Source organism: Falco rusticolus, chromosome 4 (genome assembly GCF_015220075.1).
Source record: "Falco rusticolus isolate bFalRus1 chromosome 4, bFalRus1.pri, whole genome shotgun sequence".
NCBI lineage: Eukaryota > Metazoa > Chordata > Aves > Falconiformes > Falconidae > Falco > Falco rusticolus.
In genome coordinates, this window is record NC_051190.1 from 10,453,898 (window position 1) to 10,466,387 (window position 12,490).

General features: G+C 57.7%; 1 protein-coding gene across 2 annotated transcripts in view; it reads left to right on the forward strand.

Annotated features, from left to right (window-relative positions):
- Nucleotides 1-3,820: 3,820 nt before the first annotated feature.
- The window catches only part of NCKIPSD (NCK interacting protein with SH3 domain), a 54,198-nt gene continuing 45,528 nt past the window's right edge, over nucleotides 3,821-12,490 (forward strand). Inside the window, exon 1 of one of the 2 annotated variants that reach the window (XM_037383350.1) lies at nucleotides 3,821-4,275. Coding sequence is in view for 1 of the 2 variants with exons in the window: in XM_037383348.1 (XP_037239245.1) it covers nucleotides 5,379-5,549 (171 nt within the window). In the remaining variant the exon portion in view is untranslated. Of the gene's footprint in view, nucleotides 4,276-5,378; nucleotides 5,550-12,490 lie in introns of those variants that run through there. The other variant, XM_037383348.1, reaches the window with a different exon arrangement.

Consider the following 12,490-nt stretch of genomic DNA (forward strand, 5'->3'; position numbering starts at 1 on the left):
TCCTCACGGCTCCCCTGTGTCTGGTCTCCTCCCTGGCTGTTTCCTGATGCTCGGAGGGGACCCACCTTTTCCTGCCAGCCGGGCCCAGTGAGGCCAGCGCCCGGGCGGCTGCAACGCGCTGGCCCTGGCCCCGTGCCGGGGGCTTCACTGGGGCTGGTGAGTGGCAGCACCTGGTCCAGCCTGGCTGGGCCCTGCCCCCCCCAAGGCACCCACATCCCTGCTTCCCCACCCCCTCCCCTGCCTGATGCTGTGCCCTTGGGCTCGAGGGGAGCTCTCCTGATGTAAACAGGTCACTTCTAGCCCAAAACTGGGGTGGCTGTGGGGAATCGCCATGGGTCAGCTGGCCAGAGATGAAACACATTCCTGTGGTTGGTGCCGGCTGCGCCAGTGAATTGAGCTCCGCTTTGATGGTGAGGCACTGGGGACAGGGACGGGGGGCTGAGCGAGGTCCGTGGACCTGCCAGGGCATTTCAGTAGGTGGTCTCCTAAGCATTGGGCTGGGCAGGGCAGAAGCAAGAAGAGGCAAGGGACAGCCCATGCACCCCCAAAGAGGACACCTTCCTTCCTACACTGTCCTTGTCATCTGCTGCTGCCTCTTGAGTAGCTGCTGGACTTCTTCCCCCGAGCCGGGTCCCTGCCAGCAGGGAGGGACACACAAATGGCTTTTATGGAACAAGAGCAAAATATTTCCTTGTGGTAGGGCAGCAGCATCCCCACAGGGCAGCGGCCATATGTTGCTGTGACTCACGCCCAAGGGAGAGCAGCACGCTCACCCCATGGCCCCAGGGCTGTGAAGTGCTTGGGCCCCAGCAAGGCACAGGGCATGTTCCACGGCCCCAAGCCTTGCTGGGGACATGGTGGCTCCCGGTGCACAGGGGTGGAGGGACTCTGTGCCCTTGCGCCTCTATGGTGCCCACTGCCCCAGAGACAGCGGGTGCTGTGTGTGGCTCAGCAGCTGTGCCTGCACCATTTCTAGCGATGCTGAAGTCAAGTTTGTGTAACTGGACAGTAATAAAATGGGTTTTAAGTTATTGCTGTGGTGATGCCATGGCAGAACTGGGGGTGGGTGTCTGTCTGTCCTGCATTCTTGGTGCAGGGCACCGAGGGTCCCAGGCTGCCACTTGAGCAGCTGCAGTGGTGCCCAGCCTGGAGCCACCCAGGGCAGAGGGGACCAGGAATGGCTCGTGTCTCTGGCTGGGAGCTGCCAGGGTGAAGCCACCTTCCCTGAATTGTATGGAAATGAGGGTTGGCTGAGGGGCTCCTGCAGCTGCCTCTTGCCTGGCCTTCGCTTGCAGCCTGTGACTCAGCACGGGCAGAGCAAACCCCAGTGGGGTGCTCGGAGCCAGTCCATGCCATGCCATAGCACCCCGCTCCTCTAGTGGGGATCCCCATCCTAGCACCCCTCACCTGCCCGCCAGGGCACCCACCCACCTGCCCAGGGCTCCCCCTCAGGCAAGGGGTGCAAGCAGGGACACGGTCCCTGTCCCCCAGCCCTGTGGGCAGCAGAGGGTGATGTTGGTAGGCAGCCTCATGCAATTCGGGCTGGCACCCACCTTGTCAGGATGCCAGCTCCAGATGAGGCCACAGGCTTTGTCCTCTTTCTTTCTTTCTTGCACCATACCAATGTCCCCACCAGTCAAGCTGTGACAGGCTGTGCTGGCCCTACAGTATCTTTTCAATCTCTCCTTGAGACAGAAGCAGGGGAGCTCCTCTAGCCCGCAGGGCCAGTGTCTGCCACTGCACCCCAGGCAATCCCTCGCTTTGTAGCTCTTCCCCGGCCAACATGTGTGCAACCAGGAAAAGAAGCAAGAAGGGTGGTGTTGGACAACGTGGCATTGGCTTGGTTAGGGATGTAAACCCGAAAGTGCGTCTCCACCCTGGCAGGCCCTGCGATGGGAAGGATGGTGCAGGGAGCCCGCGGTGTGGTGCCACACTGCCATGCACCCTGTGCTCCCACTACCAAGCACCTTAGCCCAGGTGTCCCCCTCTCTTCTCTCACCATGCTGATGCCTTCTGTCTGCACCCCCCAGGTTTATACTACAGGCAAGGTGGGGCAAGGTGCCTGGCTGCTGAGCTGGTGGCAGGAAAAGCAGTATTCCCCTGGCACTGCAGCCTGCAGAGCTGCCCCAGGGGGGAGAGCTGGGAAGGGGCCATGCCAGCAGGCAGTGTGCTGGGCGGCAAGGGGCTCATCGGGTCAGGATGTGAGCAGAGAGCTTAACAAAGAACATGGTGCTGCTTGTGCAGAGCCAAAGAGCTTGTTTTCCCGAAGCAGAGCTGCGGGGCAGGCTGGGCTATGTGCTCTTTGCCTTGCAACTTCCAGCACCTCAGTCCTTTCCCACAGCATTCCCCCAGTCCCCCCACCACCATCCCTCAACTCTCCCGACCTTCTGTCTTCTTCATTTCCAGGAAGCTCAGCTGTTGGCAGGAGCTGGCTGCTCCTTCCTCCCAGCCGCAGGAGGGGCCTGGGCCCCTGCCAGCCCCGCTGCTGGCTTCGTGCAGGACGGGTTGTGCCAGGAGTCCTGTGGACACCTCAGCCTGGTGGGCAGGTGGAGCAGAGCGGGTCCCAGAGCCACCCAACACCCCAACACCTTCAGCTCTTCTGTGCGTTGGACTCAGCCGGCAGAGCAGCTCCTGGCTGGTGTTTTTGGGCTCGGCACGGAGCACCGCGTCCCTGGCTCCTGCCTGGCAGAGCTGCCTCCTTCTGCGGCTGGCATCAGCGCTGGTTTTGGGGCTTCTCCCGTAAGGGACCAGATGTAGCTGAGGGGTGAGGTCTCCTGCAAGCAGTGCTGGTACATGCGCTGTGCAGGCTGGACGTGGGGCTGCGCTCCCCACCGCCAGCCACTCCGGCTTGCTCAGGGCTGTATACGTGGCATGGGGCACAGAGCTGCCCAAACCTGTCCCTGCCTCCCGTGTGCGAGCCCAGCTCCACGTCTCGCTGGGGAGCAGGGATGTGCACGTGTCCTGAGTGCCAGCCACCGTGGCGCAGCCACCCAGTCCTGCGCAGTGCCCAGCTGCCACATGCACTGGGGTCTGGGCTGGCCTGGCCGTGGGCGAGCAGGCAGAGCACAGCCCCATGCCTCATGCAGCTCGCCCTCCTGCTCTGCTGCAGCGGTGCCTCTGGTCCACAGCAGCCTTGGCAGCTCTCCCACCTGCAAACATCCTTCCCAAGAGCAGGTGGCCGGACCAGCTTCCAGCAGAGCTGCAGGAGCTGCTGGCAGTGTCCCTGGAGCAGGTGAGGGCACGTGGCACTGCGGAGGGGCTGGGGCTGCTCCCACCCTGCCAGTTGTGCCATGAGGCAGCAGGAGTGAGACTGGGCCCCTCCTGCCTGTAACGGGCTGGGCACTGTCCCCTCCCCAGGTGGTCCCACTCCACTCAGCACGGTGACAGGGTTGTTGCTGGCAGGGGGGGTGTCTCGACGCATCCTGTTGGAGGGGGGTTCCATCTACAGCCTTTTAATGAGGTTTTCCAGGAAGAAGGGCTGCCAAGGACATTGGGAAATTAGGGCATAGCCAAGAGACATCCCAGTGCCTCCCCATCCCGCTCACGGACACCCCCAGTCCCTGCAGGACATGCTGACGGTGTTGTTCCTGGAGCCACAGGCACAGGGTCCCCACAGCAACCCCTACCCCATATGACTTTTTGCCCAGATAGGGCTGGCGGGAGTACAATAGTATTTGTATACCTAAAAGTAGAACGATTGATCCCGCTGCTGTTTTGCAACATGTTGACAAGCAGGCAGTGCAGAATTATATAAGTCTACGTGGAGCTGGCAAGTTTGTGTTTCAATCATATGAGTGCTGTTGTGCAATGCTTCCCCTCTGCGGCCCCGGAGGAAAGCGGGTGCGTGGGGGGGCTGCCGGCGCTTCGGCAGAGGCTGCCATGCGTGTGCCGAGCCCCTCAAGCACTTACGGTGGTCCTGGTCCCCACGGCTCTGAAGGCAACGGATGCAAACATTATTATCTGAGGTCTCCAGTTCAGCTTTAAAAGTCACCCACAAATGACGCAGCGGGATCCTTGCTCCTTGCCCCTCCCTGTCCACGATAAAGCACCCAGCACTTGCAGTTTGGACCTGATTCCTCAGCAGCAGGAGTCTGTCCTGGGCTCCCAGCACCCTTGGAGACTCTTTGCCCCTGGTGCATCATACGTGGGTGCAGGAGGGTTTGCAGGAGCCCTTGCAGAGGAAATCCGGGCCCCTTCTCGGTCGCCAAGTGGCAGAGCCAGCACGCTGTGCCAGGCAGAGGGAGAGGCCAGGGTGCCACCACCGTTGTGTGGGAGGTAGGTGCCTGCATCCCCACCGCTGCCTCTGCCTGCTGGCACCGCCGGTGCTGAGCACTCCGTGGCATAAAGGGCCGTTATCCCGGCACAGAGAGGAGCTGGGCTGGCGCCGGGGAGCGGGGCTCACCTGGGCAGGGCTCACCTGGGCAGGGCTAGGGCTGCAAGCAGACCCTGAGGCCGGGCAGATGTTGCAGCCGAAGCCGGGGCAGGCTGCGATGCCGGGGGCAGGCGGCGGGGAGAACGCAGCCCCATGGGATCCCGGTAATACCGAGCGATAACCCCACAAGCGAGAGGTTTGCCCCCCGCAGTGCTGCTCCCGGCTGCCCGCCCCTTGCCCGCTGCGAAGCTCACCGTGTGCCGGGAGCGGAGCCTGGCACGGAGGGGCCGCTGGCACACAGGGGCGTTGGGGACGTAACGGCGCTGGCTGGTGACATACGGGACGCGCAGGGGCGGGGGCTGCCCCGGGGCACCCGGCCGGGCTGGGACAGCTTGGGGGCGGGGGCACCGCTGTTCGGCCCGAGCGCGGCGGCCGGGTGGGCCAGCGCCGGGGGGCGCGGCGGGCAGGGGGCGGGAGCGCTGACCCCCGGGAGCCGGCAGGGAGCCGGGCGAGGCCGTGATGGGGAGGAACGGCGGGACGCGGACAGGCGGGCGCTGGGGAGTCGGCGGCGCTGAACGCACCCTGCCGGCGGTCTGTCCCCGCGGGCCCGTCCCGGGGATCTGTCCCCGGGGGTCCCTCCCCGCAGTCCGCCCGGCCCCGGGCCGCCCCGGCCCCCCGCAGGACCCCGCCCCCCGCAGGACCCCGCCGCGGCCGCCCCGGCGACGCTCCGCGGGCCGCTGGTGCCCCCTGCCGCGCGGCTCGCGCGCTCCCGGGAGGCGGCGGGGGGCGGGGCGCGGCGGGGCGGGTCCGGGCCGTCGGGACGGCGGAGGCGACGGGAGCGGCGCCGCCGCTCCGCCAGGGGGCGGTAGGGGGCGGTAGGGGGCGGGGGGGCGCGGCGCGGCGGCGACGACGTCCCGGGGCGGGGTCCCGGCGGGGGCGGGGCTGGGGCTGGGGCTGTGCCGGGCCGTGCCGGGCCGCGGCGGTCGGAGGTGCCGGTGCCGCCGCCATGTACCGGGCCCTGTACAGTTTCCGCTCGGCCGAGCCCAACTCTCTGCCCTTCGCCGCCGGCGAGACCTTCCTGCTGCTGGAGCGCAGCAACCAGCACTGGTGGCTGGTCACCCGCGCCGGCTCCGGCGAGACGGGCTACGCGCCGGCCTCCTACCTCCAGCGGCTGCAGGTGGGCCGGGCCGGGCTGCGGGGCCCGCACCGAGCGGGCTGGCGAGGGGCGGCTGTGCCGGCCGCCGGGTGCGCCGCCGGGGCTGGGGGTCCGCGGGGGCTGGGGGTCCGCCGGGCCTGGGCAGTCAGACCACCCCCGGTGCCGCTCTGCGGGGCGTGATGAGGGGGACCCTCCCCCCGGGAGCCTGCGCGACTGCCGGTGACCCCGGAGTCTCCCCGCCAGCAGCCCCGGCTGGTGCCCGCAGGTGCTGTAGCCATCTCCCGCTGGCCGCGGGGGTTTCCGTTCGCCTGGCACCCCAGGACCGAGGGGGTGACCGTCCCCCCCGCACACCGTGACACCGCCAGCACGCCTGTACCGGCCCGGGCACAGCCGCTGTGGTGGCGGCAGTTACAGCCAACACGGGTAGCGACAGAGAGCCTGAGCCCAGGTGGTGCCAGGAAGCAATTCTGGGGCTGGCCCCCACCTAACGGGAGGCGGGGGGGGGGAGTCCGGCCATGAGCTCGGGGGAGAGGGGCTGCTCCTGCCTTGTGCAGTGCAGGGGCTGCTCAGTGGAGGCTTCTGAGGGACAGTGTGGCTTCTGAAATTAAAACAGGCCTTTCATATATGGCTAATTCGTGGGGGTCTTATATCCATTCGGGCCTTGGGGTAGCCGTGGGAACAGCATCCTGAGGACTCTTTGCATCAGTGGGTGTGTAAGTGTGTGCAAACGTGGTGAGTGTTACAAACGGCCCTTTTGGACTCTGGCTGGAGATGGTGCTGAACCCCGTTATCCCAGCGTGCTGCCGGTGCTCCTTCCCGTGCCGCCGAACCCCGGCTGAGCAGTAACGGCCGGTAAGGGAGCGCGGGTGCGTGCGGCTCCGTGCGCCTGGCATCGCCTGGGCAGCGCCTGCGTGCCGGTGGCTCTGCCAGCTGCTGGGCTCTGAGCCGGCCTGCCCGCCGGGCTGGGGCTCTCCTGCCACCAGGATGGCCTGGCGGGAGGGGACATCTTGTGCATCACTAAGCCCTTAAGCTGTTTACAGGAGCTGTTTAGTTACAGACCAAAGACCTTATTAAATGACTAGATTTTAAAATGCCACGGTGGCGTCGCTCCAGGCTGCTGCTCATGGGGCTCCTCTCTGCAGTCCCCTGCTTCATTTGCTTGTGTGGCGTGACGTCTTCCCGCTGCTGTGGGTGCGGGAGCCTTCTCCCAGGCTGCTGGGAGACAGAGCAGCCTTCCTGCATCCCTCCACCTTGCTTGCTTGTACCAGTTTTGAGACCTTACAGGAAAAGCATTTCTTCACTGACTTTACATGCATTCCTCCGGTTATCTTTTGCTGCAGCCTGCCAGGCTGACTTTTGACAGTCTGTTAGTAAGGCACTAATATTAAAGCAGCATCGCTGGTGACTTTGTGAGCCCTCTCCTCTAGTTCAGCTGTAACTTTCCTAAATGCCCCTAGACCTCTTCACAGGAAACAGAAGAGCCTTCCCATCCGCTCATCTTTTTTTGGCCATTAGATTTCCGGCACCTGTACTTGCCTAATGATGCATGAGGCAGCAGGATCTAATTTGCTGCTCTGCGGTTGTGGTAATGCTGTGTCTGTGCCTGACTTTCTACTGTTGCGTCCTGCCAGCTCCAAAGAGCTGATCTGAAGTCAAAACCTGCCTTTATTCAAGGGAGGAGGCATCTGCTCACTGAAAGCTTGTTTAAGACCGTTTGCTGAATGTCCAGGATGAGTGCAAACAATGTGTCACCCAGTTTTGGTTTAATAAGGACACTGAGACTAATTAGTGATGGCAGTTTGGGAGGCAATTAATGCTGCCCCAATCACAACAGAGGGAAACCACAGCTAATGATTAGTGTTAGCGTGCTTAGCACGGAGAGAGAGAGTGGCCAACAGGAGTCACCATTGTAAAAGTAAGCCTTGGGCTTTGTTAGCAGTGCAGTCAGGTTCCAGGTGAGCAATAGGCTGCACAACAGTCGCAGCCAACAGCAGCAAATCTCCCAAAAGCCGCTTGCAGCAGCACTCTGAGAGGATGCTCACAGGAGAGGCTCGGACTGCTGTTGCTACTGCCATCCGCTATTAGGAGCTTCAGCTTTATTCTGAGCTCCTCTTGATTTTCAGGTTTTTTGCTCAGCTTTCATAGATATGGAAAATTCATGCCTTGGCTTTTCTAGAGGAAGAAATAATTCCCATTTATTATTTAAAGCTTATTCTTGGGTGATGGCTTTTTATTGCAGATGTGGCAGAATTTTGTACTGAAATCCTTGTGGCTCAGTGTTGCTACTAAAAGAGGGTTAGTTTGGGGGAGCACGGAGGGGGAACAACCACACAAACACATAATGCCTCTAAGAAACAAGTTAGGGCCAAGCCAGGGCACCGGAACGTGAAGCTGATGTGAAGTTAATTTGGGTCAATTAGAAACGCCTAACTTAAGCCGATTTTGCTCCTCTGTAGTTCCCTTTGAGCTCTGTTGTGGGTTATTAAGAGTGGTTTCAAGTCAAGTGCCATTCTGGGGATAGATGCTGAAGCCATGCAGCGGCGACAAGGAAGGATGGGGCTGCGTGCTGCTGAACGGGGGTAGCTCGTGCGCCGCAGGCAGTGACCTGCTCGCTGAAACGCCAGCCTCGCACACGCTGGAACCCTGGCTTGGCACACCCGCGGTGGAGGTCTCGGGTGGCAGTGCCGGTAGGCATGGTGGTAGCAAGCAGAGCCGTAACAAACTTGAGGGCTGACAGGTGCTGCTGCTGAGACAAGTGAGAACATGTACCCAGCGCTGCACCGGCCGGTAACAGCACGGCGTGTAGGATAACTGCCTCCAGCTATTGACAGAGCAAGAGGCAAACGCTAATATCTAATGCGAGGCAAATAGTGCTGCAGCGCGGCGAAGCTGTCGGCATGAGCTCCATGGCTTCTGATTGAATGGAAAGGTGCCCATCAGCATGAGGTTGGTCTTTTGTCTCCGGCTGCGTGCTGATGCTTAAGCGATGTATGAGTGGCAGAAATATGTGAAGGTTAAATTGGAGCTAAGGCTGTCCTCTGGAGCCAGCCAGTCACGGAAGGCAGGCCTTTCAAAGCTCTGTGTGGAGCTGTGAAAGACTGAATTCAGAAAGCTGCCTTAGGAGCAGGAGGTTCACTCGGTGTCAGGAAGGGACAAACGCTGAGTCCAGCAAATAATATGGGTCCTTCCTCTGGGTGAGATAGCCTGTATGTTGCTGTCATTAGGATGGGACATGTAATTTTGTAATTGTGTCTGGAGTGATTCCACCTTTGGGTGAAGGTTTGGGGCTGTGCTGCGGCACCACAAGGAGCACGAAGCAAGTGACTATCCTGGAAGATGCCAAACTACAGGTGATGCTTGGCCTGCCAGAAAAGCTTATCTGCTCTGGTCCCAGTGGTTCAGGGATCAGGGCAGGGGCTGAGGTGGTGGTTTGCTTCTGGCTTTGGGACCCGTGTAAGGGAGCAGCAGTCTGCTTGACTGGTCTTGCCTTGTTTCTTGTTTGCGCTGACCCAGGCTGTATTCCCCATCGATGGAATTGTTAATATTACATGCCGAGGAGGGGAATGGCAGCCATAAAATGCTGTATTGGTAGGGGTGTGAAAATAAGTGCTAAGTTGCAGGGAGATGTTTCCTGGTGAAGTGGGAATGGTTTTGCATGCTGGCTGCTGCAAATCAGCTGCTCGGCTGTATTAAGCTGTTAGGATTTAGCTTTGAAATTACTATTAATAGCCTTTTCAAAATGACTTGAAATGTATTTGAAATAACTGAAAAAAAATGTTTGCAACATGGGTTTGGGTTCTCTGCTCTGCTGAGGCCTTTGGTAGGTCAGACTTTCACCTTGTACCTCTGGAGGAGCAGGAAGGGGGCTGTCTGTGTGGGAAGGTGTGTTTGCTGATGGCTGGGAAGCTTTGCACCGTCTGGTGAGAAAACGGACCCAGGTGAGAGTGTAACAAGCATTTTAAGGATGCCTTGGATTGCTGTTTGCTGTGGTTTTTTCTACAAGAATAAGCAGGCATGTGATAAAACTCAGGGACTGCTTTGTGCAGCCTAGCAACAACTTAAAATTCTCCTTCAGCATCACCAAGTGCAGAGTACAGGTAATCCTGGCCAGGCAGGCGCAGAAACGGTGTTTCACCTCCCGAGCTGCAACGAGAGTTTTCCGAAGGAGTGGAATTTGAGTGCTCTGTGTTTGCAGGAAACCCCTTTGTGCTGTAGCATTGACACGGGCTCAGGACTGGAAGTGCTTGGTGCAAGCAAGGTAGCGCAGGAGCTGCCTGTCCATGCAGACCAGGGCTCAAAGCACAGGTCTGGCAGCTTGCACCGTTCCTGGAGCCTGGTCCAGCATCCTACGCCTGGCCCCGTGGTCCAGCCTTTCCCTGTGCCGCCGCTGCTCTTGTCGTCCCTGCTCTCAATTCGTTCAGTTCACCGGCTTGCTGGAAAACTCTTTGTTTCTAACCTGGCTGCTTTTCTGCCAGGATAGCAAATGCGTTATTTCTGTGATGGAGCAGCCTGTGCTGAGGCTGCTGCCAGTGTGGGACCGCTGGGCAAGCAGCGACCTGTGGTAGCTCAGGTACTGTCAGACCTTTCCATGCTAGTGTGGAGATGACGATGATGATGTGGAGCACAAAATCGGTTGCATGGTGTCAGTCAAATGATCAGGTGTTCTGATAGCAAATCTCCAGTCACTGGAAAATGAGCTTTGGCAATTGTGCTTTGCTGTAAGAGTTTCTCCCTCCATCTACATAAAATCCAGCTTTAAGCAGGGTGCTCCTGACCCCTGGCAGAGTTCCTCCTGTTGCTCCAGAGCAGAAGGTGGTATTGTGCAGGCTGTTGTACAGACCATCTCCTGCAGATTTGACAGAGCTTTCAGTGGGCATCAGAGCTTAATCGCAATACTTGCAACAGATCCTGAATAAGTGCTTAGGCTAAAAATAAAGTTTTATTTTGGAGAATAAACAGCTGGTAGTGTTTTGCAGCTGAGGCTGCATTTCTCAACACATGCAAGAAAATGAAATAATGAAGCATTTTTCTCTGGGATGTTGCAGTAACAGAGATGCTATCATGTCAGAGCTGCTAATGCTTTGAGGTGAAGTTTTATTGTTGAGGCTAAATTACACAGTCAGGGGAATTATAACCATTTCTAATTACTGTAGCTGAAGACTTGAAATTTTAGCCAGAAGTTCTGCAGTCTTTCACAGATCAGAATGATTAAAGTAGAAATACGCTAACGATCTTTAGCCTCTATTTTTGCTTGGCTGTGAAGAAATGTTCTTCTCACTTCTACTCTGATTAAAAATAATTAGGCTTTTTGATATCACACAAAATTTGCCTTTGTGATCTGGATGTCCATGTATGGGCAATATTGGCAGCCTGGGCTTATTGCTCCTGCAGCCGCCTAATGGCTGAGCATGGCTGGAGTGACACCGGTGGACATGTGGATGGTCCTGGTGGGTGTGCTTTGGGCTGGAAACGTTAAGCCTGTTTCAGGGTTGAACAACGTGAAGGCTGTCTTGGTCAAAAGTGAGCAAGCAGTAGAGAGACATCTTGAGAGCCCATGTCCGCTTTTGAGCGATGTGTCTGTGGCTCTGCCTTGGAGAAAGCGCAAGGTGAGGGGCCAGACTGGAAAGAAGAAACGTGCCATTTTCTTCTAGGACTTTGGAGAGGCACTTGCCCGGAGCTGATAGACACAGTCTGGTTTCCAGCTTCTCTGTGGGGTTGCAGTGTCTGCCAAGTCATTTGCACCCCTGCTTTCTAGTGCTGGCCTTGCCGTGAGCATTTTGCTGTATTGCACAAACAATTACCTGCTGTTTTTTAATCTTGCAATTTTACTGATCAAATTTGTGACTTTTTTGGGGCTGCCTGCTGTAGTTTTTTTGAATGCTTTCCACCAGGAGAAGATGGCTAGACTTCCTTCCCTGGTTTACATCTGGAAGGTGATCAACTTCTCATTGCAAAGGGAAGAACTGCCAGTTTTGAACTAGAAGCATCTGTTCAAAAAGGCTGGCAAGGTGCTGATGCTGGAGGACAGCAAATGCAGACAGACACCCTTCCTCTTGCCCCATTTGCAGGAAAAAGGCTTTAGTAATAACTGCATTGTGTATTTATTGAGCAAGATGCTTCTGTGATTAACATATGGGCATCTGGATTCTGTTCAAATCTGCCACCAGCTCGCTATGGGACTTCATGTAACTGGCTTTCTTTGCTAGACCTTGTTCCCCTGCCCATAAGTGAGGATACGGGCAAGAGGCCCCACAGGGGGGTTGTGGCTCAGCAGAATTTCTCATTAATGGTGAAATTTAATTGATGCGAACTTAAGCTTATAAACACCAGTTGGCCCACGGGAAAGTAAGTGTTGATGGCTGTCCCGCAGCATCGGTGTGTATCTCTAAAATAACGGTGCTAATCAAGTCAAGCTGGTGGATGTGCAACACAACAGGTCTGCTGGAAGGTGTCCCAGCTTCAGCCATCACTGCATTCCCATCCTCAGAAGATCAGTCTTGTGCTGTCCTCGCCTTGAGCAGGGAGGGCATCAACAGCTCAGCCTCAGCTGCACTGTCGGAGCTGAAGGGGGTCGGCAGATGTGTTTGAACATCTCTGTGCTTGCCGAGCAGCACCTGCTCTGTGTTTGCGCACCTCTGCTCATGATCCCACTCTCGTGGTTCCTTCCAGGATTTCCAGCATCCCATCAGGTGAACTCTTAGTAGGAAAAAAAATAAACAACCCCAAACAAACAGAGGAGAGGCTTGTATTGAAACCAGTAAACCAGAAAGTTCATGGAAGTTAATTAATTTTTTTTTATTTCTTTTTTTGGTGATTGTTGCTCTGTGTGAAGTACAGAGGGAGCAAGACACTGAAGAGCAGGGAGGAATTTGTGTTGCTTGTCCCTGGAGAAAAATGTGCTGGTGTTACTAGTGGTGGGAAAATAATGTGAAGAGTCCTCCTCTGTGCAAGAGAAGGGTAAC